The sequence below is a fragment of the Diceros bicornis genome, chromosome 23 (assembly GCF_020826845.1).
Source record: "Diceros bicornis minor isolate mBicDic1 chromosome 23, mDicBic1.mat.cur, whole genome shotgun sequence".
Classification (NCBI taxonomy): domain Eukaryota; kingdom Metazoa; phylum Chordata; class Mammalia; order Perissodactyla; family Rhinocerotidae; genus Diceros; species Diceros bicornis.
The window spans coordinates 52,276,743-52,296,441 of NC_080762.1; the positions used below are offsets into that span (position 1 = coordinate 52,276,743).

Consider the following 19,699-nt stretch of genomic DNA (forward strand, 5'->3'; position numbering starts at 1 on the left):
TCAATGAATTTTTACATATACACAGAGTAACCACTGCCTAGGTCAAGATTGAAATGGAGAAATGTTTTCTCGATTATGTTTAGTAGTTTATTTTGTGAAGATGGTTTATTTTCTCTATCTTCCTCAGGAACAAGAACTGATGAAAATAGTTGGAATAAAGTATGAAGTGGGATTGCCTACTCTTTGCTGCCTTAAACTTGCTTTTTTAGATCCTGATACTGGTAAACTGACTGGCGGATCATTTACCATGAAGTAAGGACTGTTGAAAGAGGCAATGGTTTCGTAGTATTGTAGATTGTTTTTCAAGATTTAGATAAATTTGAACGTTTTTTAGATATTTTTGGGTATGTGACCTAATCAATGTGTTTCTGTTTGTAATTAGATACCATGATATGCCTGACGTTATAGATTTCCTAGTCTTGAGACAACAATTTGACGATGCAAAATATAGGCGGTGGAATATAGGTGGGTAATTTATTTAGAAGCCATAGGTGTTTTTTTTTAATAAGTGATTTACTATTATTCATAATTTAGAAATAGATAATCAGAGAAATCTTGCCGTTTGTGGTACTATGAATAGCAAAGTAAGATTCTGTGTCAGGTGTTTTTTTAAGAATGAAAATACTTTTATCTAGTTGATGCTGAAATTCTAAACATTTTCTCTATTTGGCAACTATCTAAGATTTTTCATAGCTATTCCTTTAGCTGTTTTACACGTTGAATTAAATTTTTATCCAAAAATATTAATAACAATTCAAACTTGAAGCAAAAGAAGTCTTCCAGTTCAAAATGTTTCATAATTTGGACTGGGACTAAAACTAAACTGACATTTTTCTTATATTGGTTAACTCTGTTGTAATCTTTAAAGTTATTATTGTAATCAAGACTCAAAAAAACTTTAAAATCCTTAAAAGTTTCTAGGCATTTAAGATGCATTAATTTATGTGCAGATAGATGTGCAATTCATTAGAATTTCTTTTAAAAATTTGAAACAGGGCCACTCTTTGTCATCTTGGAGTGGGGTGTGGTGCATATTTGGCATATTTGTTTTGAAAAAAGCACGTCAATTGATACGCCAGTCCATCCATCCAGTGCCATTGGAAGGCATTGGCATGGTGATTTGTCTTTTCTTGTTTGGTCCTGGTAAACTTAGAAATTTTTATGTGTGCTCTAAAAAGAAAGATTAGAGAAATGCAAATTACCGAAATTAGGGATATAAGAATTATTTAAAAACAATTTACATCCTATGTACCATTTCTCTGGAAACTTTGAAAGATGTGTTTCATCAAATAAGAGAGTAAACCCAGAAGGACATGAAATCCCACCAGGAGACAGGAAATCCAGAACAGGAAAGAGCTGAAGGGAATTCCCAAGTAACAGTCAACAGAAATCTCAGGATAGCATCTGTCTAGCAAGTCTATAAAACAACCAGTCCAGAAGACGTTGTCCTCCAAGAGTGAAGTCTTCAGGGAAAAAAATGGAACTGATAAATTATCTAACAGGTTTGACTTTCTGGGAAATTATATTGAAGAGTGTTTTATAGTTTGAGCCATCAGAGAACGTGGGAAGACTTAATCGTACATTCAGAGAAAGCCAACCATAAAAAAATGAAGCACTTACACAAAATTATACAAGGAAAGAATTGTGTGCTGTTTGGCTCAGTAGCAAACAACATTTACATAGTTATGATAAATCTGAATATGGATTAAATAAAGTACACATACCTTTTGTATGCAGTTATGTGGAGAGAGGTCAATACTTAATATCTAAAATTGATGAGTGAAGAAATAGCTCTATACTCAGAAATCTGTAAGTAAATTCAAGAAGAAATAGTTAAAAGAATTAAGTGTTTTTCTTGGTTTTGGTTCTAAGCTTTTGGTATGTTGTTTGATTTTTTTAAATTATTTGCATGTGTTACTTGACAAGATAAATTTTATTTTTTTAAGGACATGCATCTGCCAATAAATTGCAGAACAAAAGTTAGTAGTCAGAGTCCAGGAATATTCCAGAAATGAGCTGATAACCTAAGCAAAGAAATATGGCAAACATTGGACAAATTAAAGAAATATTTCAAATGGATGTACACCAGAATTTTCTCATTTGGATCTTACAGTTTTTTTTCCCCCTAATTTTATAGATTAATATTTCTTCTAAAGTTAGTACTATTTGGTCTTTTATTTCTGTAGATATATGCATCTGCTTACCAACTGCCATGTAAAATTACATCAGTAGTAATTACTTTAGTCTGTCTTAAACATTTAGAAATGTCTATGGCTTGTTCTGAATGGTGGACTCTCTTCCTTGCTTAACTTCACTGTCATCATTGTACAGTATTGTTCATTGTGGTTAGGCACACATTATCCAGTTCTTCTTCCTCTTTAGCATAATGTAATCAGTCTATGTAGGATCATAAGAAATAGCTCTGTGCAACTCATCTTTCCTGTAAGGTTGTGGTGGTGTCAAGAATGCTGTTTATTAAATTATATAGTAGCTTTTTTCACTAAGCTCGGTCACTAATGTGTGTCTGAGGAGCAGTTAGAGACTCAGTCTGGTAATAGATCATGTTTCCCTCTTTACATTGGCTGTTAGAATGCTTGAATCTAAATTTGGGTCCCAATGCATACCCACTCAAAGTATATATAACTCAAAAGCATGCAGTTGTGTTCTATTAACTTACTCCTGGCTCCAGCTTTCTCTTTTATCGGTAAATTTCTTTTATCTTGTTTTTTAATTTTTTACTTCATTTTATGCTATATATCCTCATATACTTTTAAATACTTTTTGGTAAAAAATGAGAACATTAACAAATACTTTTCTCTTTGTGGGTTTGAAAATGAAGCTGATTCATATGACCTCGAAAATAACTAGTTAATTTGTTCAAAATCACACAGATAAGTTATTTGAACTCAAGTCTTTCAGACCCTAACCCATGCTCTCCAGAAGAATCCGCTAAGTACTATAAAGCCAAGGAAGGGGAATGCATGGCAAAAAGGACGAGAGTGGTTTACAGATTTCATATGACACAGAGGGAAGCTGAGAAGATAGCTTATTAGGGTCTTTGGGGAAAGCAGTTGCAGTAATATGACAATAGCTGGACACTGTGGGGTAAGGCAAGCGATGCAAGGCGTGCTATCTGTTTTACAAAGATTAGTTGTTTCTCTTTTTGTTTTTATTTATTTATTTTTATAGGAAAGGGAAAATGAGTATATATGTGAGTGTTATAACTTAAGGGTGATTGAGATGGAGGAAGGCAGGTTGGATTCTTTTATTTTTGTTGTTTTTAGGCTGGAGTCTTGATTGTTGTTTGGAAGAACTTGCCTATAGAAAGTAAGAAATTAAAGATAGACTATAAGTATTTGAGCAGAATACTTATCTAAACTGTATTTTTATTTGAATGAAAAATTTGGGCATAGTCCTAATGATGAATTTAGAATGCTAGACTGGTAAAAATGTTTAAGGTAAGAGTGAATTTCTCCTTACCCTAATAAAATGTAAGAAATGGTATTAGAAACTGGTAAGTCATACTTTAGGTGTGCTTATTAAATAACTTTTTTTTCATCAATGTTACTGATTTTATTTATTAGTTGTTTGTTTTGGAGTGTGTAGGTCACTTTTTATATATCTTCTGAAATCATGCAGGCAGTTTAAGTATCTTAAAGGTATACTTTGGGAAAAAAGTAACAGTAGCAGCAATATATTTCAGAGTAATGAGATGGCTTTTATTCTTGTCCAGGTGACCGTTTCAGATCAGTCATAGATGATGCCTGGTGGTTTGGAACAATTGAAAGCCAGGAACCTCTTCAATCTGAGTATCCTGATAGTTTGTTTCAGTGCTATAATGTTTGGTAAGGAAATATTTGTTGTATTTTAGTTCATCCTGACTTGCTTTGAATATTTTCCCTATCTGTTCATAAAGTGATAAAGATACTTCTTTTAAACACTGAAGCAATTAATTTTTATAATGTGATTTTATAAAAATTGTAATACAATATTTAGATTTTTTAATATAAGGATTTTCCTTCCTTTAAGTTGGGACAATGGAGATACAGAAAAGATGAGTCCTTGGGATATGGAGCTTATACCTAATAATGGTAAGTGTATGTTAGGCATTTTGCGTCTGTATTATGGAATTAATTTCTTAAATAAGAAATCTGATTTGCTAACTTGCTACCACATAGGGTTGTTATGAAGGTCAAATAGAAAATATTCACTTGGCAAGTATTTATTGCAAACCTACTATTGACCAGACGGCATAACAGTGAATAAGATAGACATAATCCTTGCCTTGCCCACTTGGAACTTAGAATCTAACAGGGAAGATTGAAATTAAGTAAGTACAGCAAAATATGAAAATGTTCTGCTAATTCACTCCCAGAAGGCAAACACCTGGGAGCAAAGATTTTTTTTTTTTAACTCCAGCAGAATATTTAGAGTGTAACATAACATTAGTATTGAGTTCCAGCTTTTGAGTGAGACATAGATTTATATCCTAGCTCTTCCATCTTCTATCTAAGTCATCTTGGCAAGTTCCTTAAAAATCTCAAAACTCCAGATTCTTAGGACTCAGCCTTTGAAATTATGTAAACAAATACCTTCCTTGCAGGGCTGCTGTGAAGATTAAATGACATATGTGTAAAGTGCTTATTATAGAGCGTGACACATGTAAGGGCTCATTGAGTAAGTAGTTATGATTAATAATAATAATAGTAACTGTCATCTTGCATATGGCCTGACACTTTGCCTTAGGATTTAGGAGTTAGCCTTCGGCAGTGAGCATGACTTCTTCCTGGAACTGAGAAAAGACCAATATGGCTGAAGCCTGGAGATTGCATTTTCTTTCTACCTCATTGCCCATTTTTGTTTCAATTTTAAAAAAATACACAGTAGTATGTGCATAAAAAGGCTTAAATGGATATATATTCCAGATCATTAATATTGATTATTTATAAAGGGTGGGAATATGAGGACTTCCACAAATTATCTTTTACATTATTCTGTATTGTTTGAATTTTTTTTTTTTTTGGAGGAAGATTAGCCCTGAGCTAACATCCATTGCCAATTGTCCTTTTTGCTGAGGAAGACTGGGCCTGGGCTAACATCTGTGCCCATCTTCCTCCACTTTTTAAGGGACGCCGCCACAGCATGGCTTGATAAGCAGTGCGTCAGTGCACGCCTGGGATCTGAACCCTGGGCTGCTGCAGCTGAGCGCACACTTAACCGCTACGCCACTGGGCCGGCCTGTATTGTTTGATTTTTTTTTTTTAACAGTGTATTTTATTATCAGATAAGAATAAAGATTTTTAAAAGCAAAAAGGAAAAAAATCTGACTTGTAACATAGCAGAAATAATCTTTTATAAATGGAGTTGTTCGCTACTTTAATTGTGTTCTTAAAAATTAGTCAGAGAACAGATAACTTGAAAAAAGTAAACCCAATCTGGTAAACCTTAGAAATGAGAAAATGATCATGTTGCTATTGTCCAAGACTAGTTCTTTCTAGAAATTATCACTTTGAAAATTTAATACTAATAATGGATTTTTCATCTCACTGCTAAATTATAGCTCTTTAAAACTATAAAATATCTTACTTTGTAACCGTATTACATGGCTTATGTTCTGGTTTTATTTCTCTCCTTCGTGAAAGTTTGAGTTCGAAGTCACATTGTACTGTTGTGAATATGAGAGAAATGAAGCTAATTGGTGTTGTAATGCCTGGGATATTTCTTGAAATGAATTAGTGGCATTAATATTCTATTTGCTGCATAAATATATCTGTGTGTGGAGGGGATGATTTTTGTTGTTTTTTTTCTATTTAAATACACATACATGTGCACCCATAGAGTTTAGTTACACTTTGTGGGGAGGAGGAATTTTGTACACAAATAGTAGCATATTTCCCGATGTTTCTCTGATGAAGTCTAGTTCAAAGATAAAAATTTACTTGGCAGATTTGTAGATTTTATGTCACCACCACCCTCTAGTGAGTCTCTTAAAGATTCTGTTAAAGATTCAGGCATTGAGAAAGCATACCTTCATCATTTAAGAGCAACAAGCATAAGAATCCTCTATCAATATTCATAATTCCCTCTGTTTCTACATTTAAAAAATTGAGGCTTCGATTGAAATATTCCTGAGAAATACCACTTTAGTTCAGTTTCACCTTGTGTATGTTTTATCAAAGTAAATATGGAGATTATGTTATGAAATGATTCAGAAAACTTTTAAATTTGTATCATTTTGTAGAAATACTTTCTCCTTCACCTGTAACTGATAATAAAGCAAGTTGTCAGTTATAATTTGGAGAAGGAATTATATGCTCATGCTCATCCAAAGAATTATTTATAAAATTAATGTTTTAAAAAATTTTTGATTTTATTGACCCTTGAAACATACTTTTGTTTAGTGAAAATAAAGAAAATGTTTACCAAATCTTTACAAAATTATACTTTACTTTTATGACGATATCAACTTTACTTTCTAAAGGTAACCTAAGTATTAGTACATTACCACATATTTTCACTAAATCTGCTTTTCTTTCTGCATATTTCAGCTGTATTTCCTGAAGAACTGGGTACCAGTGTTCCTTTAACTGATGTTGAATGTAGATCATTGATCTATAAACCGCTTGATGGAGAATGGGGTTCCAATCCCAGGGATGACGAATGTGAAAGAATTGTTGCAGGAATAAACCAGTTGATGACACTAGGTAAATAATAATAATAACACATGAATATAGAAAAAGCTGGTAGAAAGCAAAGGAAAGAAACAATACTATTATTCAAACAAAATTTTTTTTCACAATATAAATAAGTTGGTGGTTTTCAATTTTTTTTTAGATCTTACACAGGACTTATATATCTAAAACAGTTATGAATGAGATTCCTCTAGCTGAATTTCAGAGTGAGGGACCCCAGAAATGCCAGGGGTTCCTCTGAAAAATCTGGATCCTCCAGAAGCCAGTTTGAAAACTGTTGACATATTAAGGCTGATATGATGTGGATTGGGAGAGGAGGGCAGAAAGCTGAGTTACAATTATATGGATAGCTGTATCAGTTTTCTCCTTAAGTTTATGTACATATACACAAGAGAATATTTGTAAGGCGAGGGGAAAGGGTATATGAACTACTTTGCCTCATGAAAAAAAACAGTGACTACAAAACTTGATTATTTGAACTGTGGGCTTCCAGAGTAACTCTAAACTAGTGTGGTAGTTTGTAGCAACCCACTCGGTCAATAAGGAATCAGCTTCAAAGAGTCTAGGGAGAAATTAAGATGAATAAGAAGAGCTGAAGACACTGGAGACACATATTGAATGATATTTTCATCTCAAGTCTTTTATAAAATGTCAGCACTATATAAAAATTGTCTCAAATATTATCTTAAACAATTTTAGTAATATTTTAGGGTATGAATTTGTCTTATACTATATGTGAATGAGCAAAAAAATGAGGAATGATCTTAGCTTCTAGATTTTTACCAGTTTACTGTATGCCATTGGTCGTTGACATCAAGTCAAAGACTTCTGGATCTATTTCCTCCTCTCTGTTGTTTCACAGAATTATGTTGTAAAGATGAGATAAGGTGATAAGCTTTAAGAAAGTCAAAGGTTACATTTGAATGCAACGTATTATAGTGTTAGTGATAGAATGACTGTCAAAAACACTTAGATTCAGGAATGGCCAAGTTTTAATTATTGAAATGTACGTGTATGTTCTTAATAGGTCAGATTTATATATTTGTCATCTCCTCTAGGGAATCTATGAACAACAAATATCCCTAGATTTTTCAGTGTATTATTAGACATAATAAAAAGTGAGACTCTGTTAGGTTAGCTAAACTGTATGCATTTTCTGTAAAAGGACAATGGCAGGCTAATGGTTATGTGGATTAGAACTTAGCTTAATTCAAGCAGAATTGTCCGTGAAGTATTTTAACCCATACAAGAATAAGTTTATAAACTTATTTGTTTTATTTATTTTAGATATTGCTTCAGCATTTGTGGCCCCTGTGGATCTGCAAGCCTATCCCATGTATTGCACTGTAGTGGCATATCCAACGGATTTAAGTACAATTAAACAAAGACTGGAAAACAGGTTTTACAGGTTAGAACCATTTGCTGTAGCTACTACCAAAAGGAAGCTAAAGGATCCTTTAACCCATTTACTGATCTATAGTAGTGTTTCTCAAACTTTAGTGTGCATACAGATCACCTGGAGATTTTGTTAAAATGCAAGATTTGATTCAGTAGGGTTAGAGTAGCACCTGAGATTCTGCATTTCTAACAAGTTCCCAAGGATGCTGCTGCTGCTGCTGGTCTGTAGACGACACTTGGAATATGATTCCTAGATACAGTTTTTCCTAGTTGCTAATATGCGTTGATGCTTACTGTCTTCATTTTGTATTTTATAAAGCAAGCCTAAGTATTTCATTTTCTCCTACATATCATATTGAAATACTTGTTTGTTCATGGATTTTTCATAGAATGATATAAAAAAAATTGTGTATTTTTTCTTATTTTGCTTATGTTCAGCTTATAAATACTCATGAAAAATGAAATTAGGAAAATTCAGGATATTTTTCATAGTTGCAGCTTAGCTTGAAATATAACCAGAGTTAGAAAAAACAGACATAATTTCAATTAATTTGCATCTTCTTCTAGTTAACAGTTTTGATAAACATTGAGTTCTGATCTTAGGCTTGGTAGGTTTATTGCCTAAAATGTCAAAAAGTGAATTTAAATCTATAGTTTTTACGTAATGAAATCATACTTGTGGTTTTCATTTTTCTAATATGACTTTTGCTTCACAGGCCAACAACATTTTAATTTAAATAATGTTGCATTAAAACTTTCTTTTTGTGACTAGTTTTATATTACTGCAGTTCTTTACATTATTATTTATTTTAACTTAGGGAAGTTTTTATTCATATTTTATATTCGTATTTTTCTATATAAAATGTGCCTTAGGTTCTTTTTATTACTTAAATTGTAATTCTAATTTGGTCCATCGTGTACCTGGCACTGAAAACACCATTTATTATTCCTTACTGACTAAAGCAGAGTTTCTCAACAAAAGCATTACTGACATTTGGGACTGGAAAATTCTTCATTATGAAGGGCTGTCCTGTGCCTCTACCCTTTAGGTGCCAATAGCAGCCCCTAGCTGTAAAAACCAAAATTGTCTCCAGGCATTGCCAAATGTCTCCTGCAGGGCAGCATCAACCCTGATTGAGAACCACTGGAATAAAGAAAACTAAGATATTAGACTTCAGGTTCTGAAGATTTTTCTGATCTTGTTAGGTGTTTCTGCTGTTGCTTCATTGATATTTGTCAAAAGCATAGAGATAAGGAGGAAACCACCTGTGATATGTGCCTCCAGCCATCTTACTCTTGAAGCACACTTCTTTAAATCTTTTTCAACACCGCATGTTAGTAGTTGAAGAAAGAAAATGGAGAAGAAATTCTTAACTGTATCTTTCTTTCTCCCTAGACCCCTAAATTGCTAAACCTTAGGAATTACACCTAGTGCTTCAGAGATTGAACAAGACATGGAAGGATAACAGGGACAGAAGGAGTTGTTCCTGTACACTAGTTGTTGGAGTACAGCTAGAAATACAAGCTTACAGCATCTCCCACTATTGTTGTCAATATACTTTCTCTAGAAATACTGCTCAGTATGATAATTGCTAAGGTGTACTGTATTTCAAGGTACTTTACAACTTAAATAGGCTTTTTGGCATTAGCCTGGCTTAGTAACCAATTTAGGGAAAAATCTTGTGAAACACAATCCTTACATAAATTAGGAACTGCCTGTTTTTCAACCTGATAATATATTCTAAACTTGATTATGTTCTTATTTAGTATAGTGATACCTTCATGTGCCATTTCACTGTTTCCAGTTTTTTTTTGTTTTTCCTTTACTCGTTGGCTTCAGACTTCTTAAGATTTATGGTTTTCCTCTCTGAAACTTCTAGTTCAGTCTCTTGTTAAACTGTTACTATCAGTTTGCCCTGCTGGTGTTAATCTAATGCCTTATTATACACACAGCTTTCCCTAGAGTACCCTGAAGATGCCTATGATTCTACATTAGAATGAGTCTTGTGAATGCTGTGTGAAATGCACAGAGGCTTTTCTATGTGCTTCTGTATCCACAATTATATATATTTTTTTAATTCTGTATAATTTTATTTCTGTTCACACCTCAGTAAGATTTTCTGAGTATTTTCTTCCTTATTTTAGGTGAGACCACATATTGAATGATATTCTAGAAGTTGTCTTTGGATTTTTCTTTACTATCAGAAATAAAATAACAAAACACAAAAATTTATTTTATTTTTTATTATTTTTTTGGTGAGGAAGATTAGCCCTGAGCTAACATCTGATGCCAGTCCTCCTCTTTTTGCCAAGGAAGATTGGCCCTGGGCTAACATCTGTGCCCATCTTCCTCTACTTTATATAGGGTGCCACCACAGCATGGCTTGACAAGCGGTGCATAGGTCTGCGCCTGGGATCCGAACCCTTGAACCCCGGGCTGCCGAAGCGGAGCGCGCGCACTTAACCGCTGCATCACCAGGCCGGCTCCACAAAAATTTATTCTAGTTTTGTCAATTCAGTGTTCAAAAATAATTTTCATTTAGTTAGGTTTCTTGGTTCACCATGTTTTTATATATATTTTTTTTTTGTGAGGAAGAGCGGCCCTGAGCTAACATCTGCCAATCCTCCTCTTTTTGCTGAGGAAGACCGGCCCTGGGCCAACATCCATGCCCATCTTCCTCCACTCTATATGGGACGCCGCCACAGCATGGCTTGACAAGCGGTGCATCGGTGCGTGCCCAGGATCCGAACCTGTGAACCCCGGGCCGCCAAAGCGGAGCGCGCGCACTTAACCACTGCGCCACCTGGCCAGCACCCTGTTTTTATATTTTTATATCTCATAAGTAGGTTATCAGCTTTTCATTTTTTACATGTCATTTGATTACTAGTAATAAAATTAGATTAAATTGTTTCCTTTTTTATATAAAAGTCAGATATGCTTATAATCAAAAATGACACCATACATGACAGGAATATGTAAAGCAAAAACTAAAAATTCCTCCATTTCTATTCTGCTATTTCCCCTATAGACAATCTCTCCCTAAAAGAAGGCACTGTTAATAGTCTAGTGTGTTTAATCCAGACATTTTCTGTGTAAATACACAGTTAATGTTGCTACTCTGTCTTTTTTTCCCTAACACAAATGAGGTTATATTTTTTCAAAAGGAGCTTTTTCAAGTGTGAGTTTTGTAATTGATTTAAGACTGCAATGGAAAAGTCACAATGTCTTTGTTTTAAATTGTGTGCACATATTTTTAAATATAATGAAGTTAAGACTTCTGTATTTTGTTTGTTTAAAGGCGGGTTTCTTCCCTAATGTGGGAAGTTCGCTATATAGAGCATAATACACGAACATTTAATGAGCCTGGAAGCCCTATTGTGAAATCTGCTAAATTTGTGACTGACCTTCTTCTTCATTTTATAAAGTGAGTTATTTTTCCACACAATTCTAATTACTGTAATAATTAATGGCAATATTTTATAATGTAAAATGTCAAAATGTAAAATCATTTTTATATACATGATGTCACATGCTGTGCTATAAACATAATTCCACTCAAAATAGGAAGCATATAATGTCTGTGTCTAAAGAAGTAACATGTAGTTCATTGGCTAATATTGTGAAATCATAAAAGTTGTGTTACAGTTGTGTTCTACAGTTAACATAAAAAAACATAGATCCTTCTCTAAATCCAAATGTTGGACAATAAAAATAATAATAATAAAAGTAAGTATTTATTGAACATGTAGTAATGCTTTACCTAAAAATAGTTCTTCCAAGCTAAATAATAATCTTACAGGTAGGAGAGATTATTATCTAGAATTTACAGTTAAGGAAACAGTCTTTTTGAGGCTAATTTGTTTAGTTTTCACAGTAAATGAATGTCTGCCATCTGGTTTGAGAACCTTTCATCTTAACATTGTATTGTTCCTGTCCAGTGTGTGAACAAATATTTTAGTAGTCCAGGAGGAAACTAAATTTAACTTTTAAGATTCTTCTTCTTCAAGGTCAAGTTGACTTCCTCATTCATTCACCCCATACCAAGAGTGATAACTACAACTTTTTAAGGCAGCAGCACTTGCACTTCTTTGTGTTATGGATTTTATGTAACCATAGAATGAATTGAGCCTTCTAAATTGAAGCCAGAGGAATGAATTGTATGTTTTGTATAAGATGCTGCTCTGAGTACATATTAAAGTTATTTATATTGAATGATTTCTTTTCTGGTTAAGAAGAGATCATGTATTTTATAATTTAAGTGTAAACACAGCTATTATGAGCTTTCATTTTTACATGAAGTGATTACTGAGGCTTTTGTTTGTTTTAAACATCTCCAGCTTCATTCTCATTACTCAGCATAATCATATGGTCCCTTTTCCTGGTATTGGTTGTTTTTTGTTTCCTAAGGAATGTAGGTAATTTCACTATAAGAACACCAAAGAAAATTAGTAAGATAAACTTTATGCCCTTCCTCTGTCTTGCTCTCTAAGGAAATCTGTCACCTTCCAGATGGTTTGGGGGCTATTATTGCTATGCTTTTGCTTCTTTTCAGTAAAATTGATAATCAAGAATTAATTATCCTTGGAATACTGTTTATATAACTTGGTTATAATAGCTTATAATATTTTAACTATAAAGTTTTTGGTCTGTAATTTTATAAGTGTTATATGTATATACATCCATTTTTCCAAAGAGATATGTATGAATCAGTAGAGCCACATGATATAGTTAAATTCATATTTTAGTGAAATAAATTAGATGAAACAATTATTTTTACATGTGGAATAGTCAGTGATATTGTATTTCTTTCAAATAGGTATTTTGAAATGCCTTATAAGAACAGATTAATATAATATTTAAAGCATTTATATTGTGTATATCTAAAAATAAATTTCTGGCATTTTTAGAGGTGTGTAATTTGTTAAAACCATTTTTAGTTGACTGATTTTCAGGATGTTAGATATGTCTTGAAATTTTGATTATTTTACTTTTTAGTTGAGTTATTTGGCCAGATTTCAAGCAATAGGCATATACAAAGTGATATAATAGATACTTGGAGATAGAAATGTATATTTACCCTCTTAATACAGTTTCGTAGGAAGATAAAGAATAATATAAGGAAAAAGCAGCAAGAGAGTTTGTATGAAATGGTAGATGAAGGGTAGGGCCACTTCTAGCCGTGAGAGTGGGGTTTCAGGTACAGGGAAGAAGTATGTTAAGATGTTACAGCCAAGGTAGGTATTCATAGATTTAGGCAAAGTTAGATGAAAGGAAAGCCATTCTAGGGATAAGGAGTGGCATGAGGTAGGAAAGTAAAGAGTTGTTAAGGGAACTGAGTAATTTAAATCAGGTCAAGTAGAAAGTACATGAGCAGAAGTAATAGGGATACAATGCTATAAACTCGAGTTTGGGCCAGATCACGGAGGGCCTTGAATGCTGATCTAAGGAGCTAGACTTTTAAAATATGAGCTCTGGAAGCAAGGGGCTATTGAAAGTATTTAACGTGAAAATACCATGATGAATACTATGCCTTAAAAATATTAATTTGACTGCAGTGTCTAATATTAATTGATAGGGAGGAGACAAAAAGCATAAATAGCAGATTGCCTGCTACAGCTGACCAAGTAAGAAGTGATGAGGGCTTACTTTATGGAAGTGAGAAAGAGGCAGATGCCAAGAGATTTTGAAGGTAGACTCACAGAACTTGGCCAATGATTGAGTTTATAAGGAGGCAAGGAAAGGAATAGTGAAAAACCATGACGACTGTGAGAATGGTAATGCTGTTAAAAGAATAGAGGAAGGAGGAAGAGTGTCTGAGGACTGACAGTTGGGTTTAAACATGGGGAATTTTCGATGATGGTAGGAATCTCAGAAGAGTCAGACTAAATTATAGGAGTTTGAAATTCATTTACACAGATAAACTGCAGATATATAAGGTTATCAGGGCAAAAGGTATAGTGTTAAGAGAAGATGACTAAGGACAAGAAGTTAGGGAATGCATACGTTAAGAATGAAAGGAAGAAGGAATTAGAAGACTGTTAGCTTTCCCTCCTGGGTTAAGGAATGAGTGAAGGCATCCTAGGCACAGCAGCGACTTGAGCAAAGACATGGAGGTGAGGACTGGGTTTGGTGTAATGAAATAGGCCAGAGGGGTGGCTCCACAGGGGCAGGGGCAGATGTGTGTGCATGGGGCTTTGGAGTCAGCTGGTCAGAAAGCCTTCAGCTTCCAGTTTTATCTTAAAATGTGGTTTTAGTAACAGATTTAAAGGAAAAAAATCTCATGACTCTAATCTTGTATACTAACATTTCCTTGTTATTTAGGGATCAGACTTGTTATAACATAATTCCACTGTACAATTCAATGAAGAAGAAAGTTTTATCTGACTCTGAGGTATTTAATATTTCATTATAATTACTACATTGGTCTTATTCTCTGTGTAAAAAGAAATTTACACGTGGTAGTTTTCAGATAAATGCTGTTATGAAAATTATTCTTGTCTAAGGCTGTAGTTATTTTTTTTTGTGAGGAAGATCAGCCCTGAGCTAACATCCATGCCAATCCTCCTCTTTTTGCTGAGGAAGACCAGCCCTGAGCTAACATCTATTGCCAATCCACTTCCTTTTTTTTTCCCTTTTTCTCCCGAAAGCCCCAGTAGATAGTTGTATGTCATAGTCGCACATCCTTCTAGTTGCTGTATGTGGGACGCTGCCTCAGCATGGCCAGAGAAGCAGTGCGCACCCGGGATCCAAACCCGGCCACCAGTAGCGTAGCGCATGCGCTTGACTGCTAAGCCATGGGGCCGGCCCCCAGTAGTTAATTTTTTAAAAAAATGATTCAGAATTTTCTTGTTACAGTTACAAAAAATTTTTTTAAATGGCAGACGCGGGGAGACTTTTTAATGAGTCAGTCAGGTATTCCAGCATATATATGGAAAATGCACAATATTTCCAAAGTGTAAAGGAGATAATTGATGTATAAACAACTTAGAGTGCAATGAAATCTAGACTGTTTAATGAGTCTGATAAATTATTGCTTCAAAGGAAGAAGAGAAAGATGCTGATGTGCCAGGAACTTCTACCCGAAAAAGGAAGGTAATATGTTTTTTGTTTTAGCAGAAGTAGTTTATATGAATTAAAATGTATTAAGAGCTTTTTTTTTTTTTTTTTTTTGGTGAGGAAGATGAGCCCTGAGCTAGCATCCATTGCCAATCCTCTTTTTACTGAGGAAGACTGGCCCTGGGCTAACATCTGTGCCCATCTTCCTCTACTTTATATGGGACAATGCCACAGCATGGCTTGACAGGCAGTGCATAGGTCTGCGCCTGGGATCTGAACCTACGAACCCCAGGCCGCCAAAGCAGAGCGTGCAAACTTAGCCACTATACCACCAGGCCGGCCCCGAGAGCGTTTTTTTGCTCTTAGTTTTTTTAAAGACAGATTGAGTGTTACTTCCAAATCAGTTTGCATCACAGAATTCATGGTTTTCAGAACTAGATGAATGATATTTTCTATTATTTGAATTACAGTATATTACCTAATTATCGAAGACTGTGTTAAAAATGCAAATAAATGAAGTGTTATTTCATTAATATATTTGAACATTTTTATTTTAGGACCATCAACCTAGAAGAAGATTACGTAACAGAGCTCAGTCTTATGATATTCAAGCATGGAAGAAACAATGTCAAGAACTGTTAAATCTCATCTTTCAGTGTGAAGATTCTGAGCCTTTTCGCCAGCCGGTAGATCTCCTTGAATATCCAGTAAGTATTTTTGAAACTATTTTCTTAACCTGTCAGTTTGCTGTATATCTTATACATGGCAGTTTGCTGTTTAAGTTGTTATTTTTTGTCATTATAGTTTATTTCTTCATTATTTTACACATGTCATTATCCATTTGTTATATAGGGCATCTAAGTTGAATGGTATGGTAAAATAGAAAGAACCCAGAACTAAGACTCTGTACAATTGGGTTATGGTTCCAGCTCTGCCTCTTACCAGTTGTACAACATTGAGCAAGTCATTTAGTTTTCTCATCTGAATATTTTTTTACTATTTCCCCACACTAATTCCATGACTTTATTATGGTGATTATTTAGGAAACGAGAATAATACCTACCTAACCGTCCTCACAGGGTTACAGCAATGGAACAAGAGTACATTAAAATAGTTTTTAAATTGAAGCACTATGTACAAATGTAAGGTGGCATTAGTATATATGTTTAGGTTATGCTAATTTATGATCTTGATGGAATTCATGGTAAAAAGGTTGAGTAAACATGATCCAAGTATTTATTTTGGCATGCACACTTAGCAATCTAAATTTAGCTTAAAATGATGTTTTTATTCCTTTATTCAGTTATTAAATGTTGTATAATTCAGATAACCTTTAGGTTTTCAAATGAAATATTTTATAAGAGATCATGACCTGGATGTAGTATTATGTGACTTCATTATCTGCTTTTTACGTATGTATGCTATACTTGCAATGATGAAAACAGAGAAATTTCATCAATAGATAAATATCATAAAATGCCTTTTCTTGTCATTTAAAAATCAAAAACATGGAGTCTTAAATGTAGAAGATAAATCTTTAATTCCAGCAATGTGATAAACTGAGCCAATTTGAATCCTGCCCTCCAAAAAACTCTTAGAAGAACTGAGCTCATGCTGCCTGCTCTGGTTTTCAGTTCTTTTTGTTTTTGGAACCTGTGGATTTCCCTTTGTTTCTTACAAGCCCAACTATGTTTTAGAAAGTAAGTTATAATTTTTCCAGTGCTTGCAGGTGTTTGTATTCTGGACTTTGCCCCAGAAAAGAAGAGAGAGAAATAAGCTTTAATGTCTAGATTGTAGAGGGACAAGTATTAACACCATGCAGAGACAGGTGGAAGCCATGGGAGCTATGATGAGGAAGGAAATTGGAACCGACACTCCATTAGGACTGTTGAAAGACTTTACCCTCAAATGAGGAGAATAGAATGATTCCTTCTACAAGGAAGAATGTGTCTGTCTGTCTCTCGGGTGTTGCGGAGAGAAATCTCCCTAAGCTTGCGCTATGCATGGATTTGGAGTCCAGCTTTACACTACCTTTTTGGTGTAGAAATTCATCAGGAGAAATGAAAAAACAAACCAGTCCCTACTAAAGATGAACGAATGATAAAAAGAAATCACAAACCAAATGAGGGAGTGATCCATCTTATATGTGACAACAGAAACAACAAATGGAAATATTAGCACACTCTCCCCAGAAACTTGAGATAATAGATTATTCTGAAATATTATACTTCATCAAATCTCAAACACCATTCATTATTTTGTGTACCACCAAGATAGGAAAAAAATTGCCAGTTAAACTTTGATTTGTCATTTTGATTTAAGAGAGAAATGGAGGGGTGAGAAGCATAAGGGGGAAAAAAACCTAATTTGAGGAGGGAAGGGAGTGGGGCAGGCATTTTTAAATAAACTAAACAGAACTTCTGGAAATGAAATGTAAAGTTGTTGAGATTAAACTCTGAAAGAGAGATTAGGAGATATGGTGGATAGGATGAAGGATGAGAAGGTCCAAAATGTTCAGTAGGAGAGAGGCAGTATCTGAGGAGTTAATGGCTGAGAATTTTCTAGGATTGATAAACATTTGACAAAGCATGACTCCTGAGCAGGATATATAAGTAAAAAAATCTTTACCTGGGGCTGTCCTGGTGGCGTAGCGATTAAGTGCGCGTGCTCCACTTTGGTGGCCCCGGGTTCACAGGTTCGGATCCCGGGTGTAGACAGACACACCGCTTGTCAAGCCATGCTGTGGCGGCATCCCATATAAAGTAGTAGAAGACGGGCACGGATGTTAGCCCAGGGCCAATCTTCCTCACAAAAAAAAAAAAAATCTTTACCTGGAATAATAGTGAAAAATCAAAACTCTTAAGGACAAAAGAAAAATGTTAAGTCAACTGTACAGAAAATATGGAAGAGACGCAAGACTGTGATCCAACTGACTCATTTTACTGATGTTGAACTGAGTCTCGGGTTGAGTAGCTTTCCAAGATATGTAACTATTTATTGACAAAGCGAGGACAAGAGCCTAGAGCTATATGTAATATTCTTAGGGAATAAGCAGTATATAAGAGTGCAGTCTCTCTTATGTATTCAAAATAATGAGAACAATAGTATTTAGAACCTCTCCTTCCACCAGCTAAAATTGTTAGCAGACAAAAATAGCAGAAAAAAGTAAAAAACAACAGAACAAACAGAAAACATCATAATGTGTTTTCCAGCCACAGTGGAATCAGACTAGAAATCAGTAACAGAAAAGTAACAGGAAAATCTCCAAACACTTGATAATTGAACAGTACACTTCTAAATAATCCTTGAATCAAAGAAGTTTTATGGGAAATAAAAAAAATATATTGAACTCAATGAAAATGAAGACAGCATATCAAAATTGGTGGAATGCAGCTAAAGCAATGCAGGGAAATTATATCAGAAGAGGAGAAGTCTCAAATCAGTAATCCAAGCTCTCTCCTCAAGAACCTAGAAAAAGAAGACCAAAATAAACCAAAGGTGAGCAGGAGAAAGGAAATAATAAAGAGCAGAAATCAATGAAACTGAAAACAGAAAAATAATAGAGAAAATCCGTGAAACCAAAAGCTGGTTCTTTGAAAAAGCCAATGAAATTGACAAACCTCTGTTAAGATTTACAAAGCTAAAAAGAGAAAAGACACAAATTGCAAGTATCAGGAATGCAATAGGGGATATCACTACAGACCCTGCAGATATCAAAAGGATCACAAAGGAATACTACAAACTACTCTAGACATATAAATTTGACATCTTAGATGAAATGACCATTTCTAAAGTACAAACTATCACAACTCTCCCAGTATGAAATAGATCATTTGAATAGCCCTACAACTAGTAAGGAAATTTAATTTGTAGTTAAAAGCTTACAAAAAAGAAATCTCTAAGCCTAGATGTCATCACGGGAGAATTCTACCAGATGTTTAAAGAATTAACACAATTTCTACATAATCTCTTCACAAAATAGAGAACACTTCTCCACTCATTTTATAAAGCCGGATATCAAAAATAGTACAAAAGAGGAAAGTGCAAAAATTCTTAATAAAATGCCAGCAAATAGAATTCAGCAATATATGAAAATGATTTTCTACCAAGACAAAGTAGAGTTTTTCCCCAGAAATAAAAGGCTGGTTCACTATTCAAAAATTAATCAACGTAATTCATCATATTAAAGGAGAAAATCGCATGATCATATCAATGCAGAAAGAGCATTTGACAAAATTCAGTACGCTTTTGTTCTAAAAGCCTACATGTTGGATATGATGTGGTATGGTAAAGTCAGTGTGGCCACAGGAGGAAATGAGTACGAGGCTTGGAAGAAAGAAGTTTATTAGAGGAGGTCACCAAATGCCACTTAGGGGATGCACCAGGTTTTGGTCAGGGCAGAGGAAATATTGGCTTGGTGTGTGAGGGTTAGATAAGGAGGTGATTGGTTTGCATATGAAAGACATGTTCAGTGCAGCTCTTTGCTGTCTGTAAGAATTGGCTAGCCCTGGGAAGGACAGTATCTCCTCAGGTCTATAAGGCCTCCAAAATG

The 19,699-nt window shown here is 34.4% G+C and overlaps 1 protein-coding gene across 3 annotated transcripts in view; it reads left to right on the forward strand.

The window, feature by feature from the left end:
- Positions 1-19,699, forward strand: part of PHIP (pleckstrin homology domain interacting protein) — a 132,104-nt gene that overhangs the window by 99,157 nt on the left and 13,248 nt on the right. For all 3 annotated transcript variants that reach the window (XM_058566741.1, XM_058566742.1, XM_058566744.1), the window contains 10 exons: positions 128-252; positions 383-465; positions 3,734-3,845; positions 4,030-4,091; positions 6,549-6,704; positions 7,980-8,100; positions 11,390-11,515; positions 14,413-14,482; positions 15,133-15,183; positions 15,705-15,854. In XM_058566741.1, the coding sequence (XP_058422724.1) occupies positions 128-252; positions 383-465; positions 3,734-3,845; positions 4,030-4,091; positions 6,549-6,704; positions 7,980-8,100; positions 11,390-11,515; positions 14,413-14,482; positions 15,133-15,183; positions 15,705-15,854 (1,056 nt within the window). The remainder of the gene's footprint in view (positions 1-127; positions 253-382; positions 466-3,733; positions 3,846-4,029; positions 4,092-6,548; positions 6,705-7,979; positions 8,101-11,389; positions 11,516-14,412; positions 14,483-15,132; positions 15,184-15,704; positions 15,855-19,699) is intronic.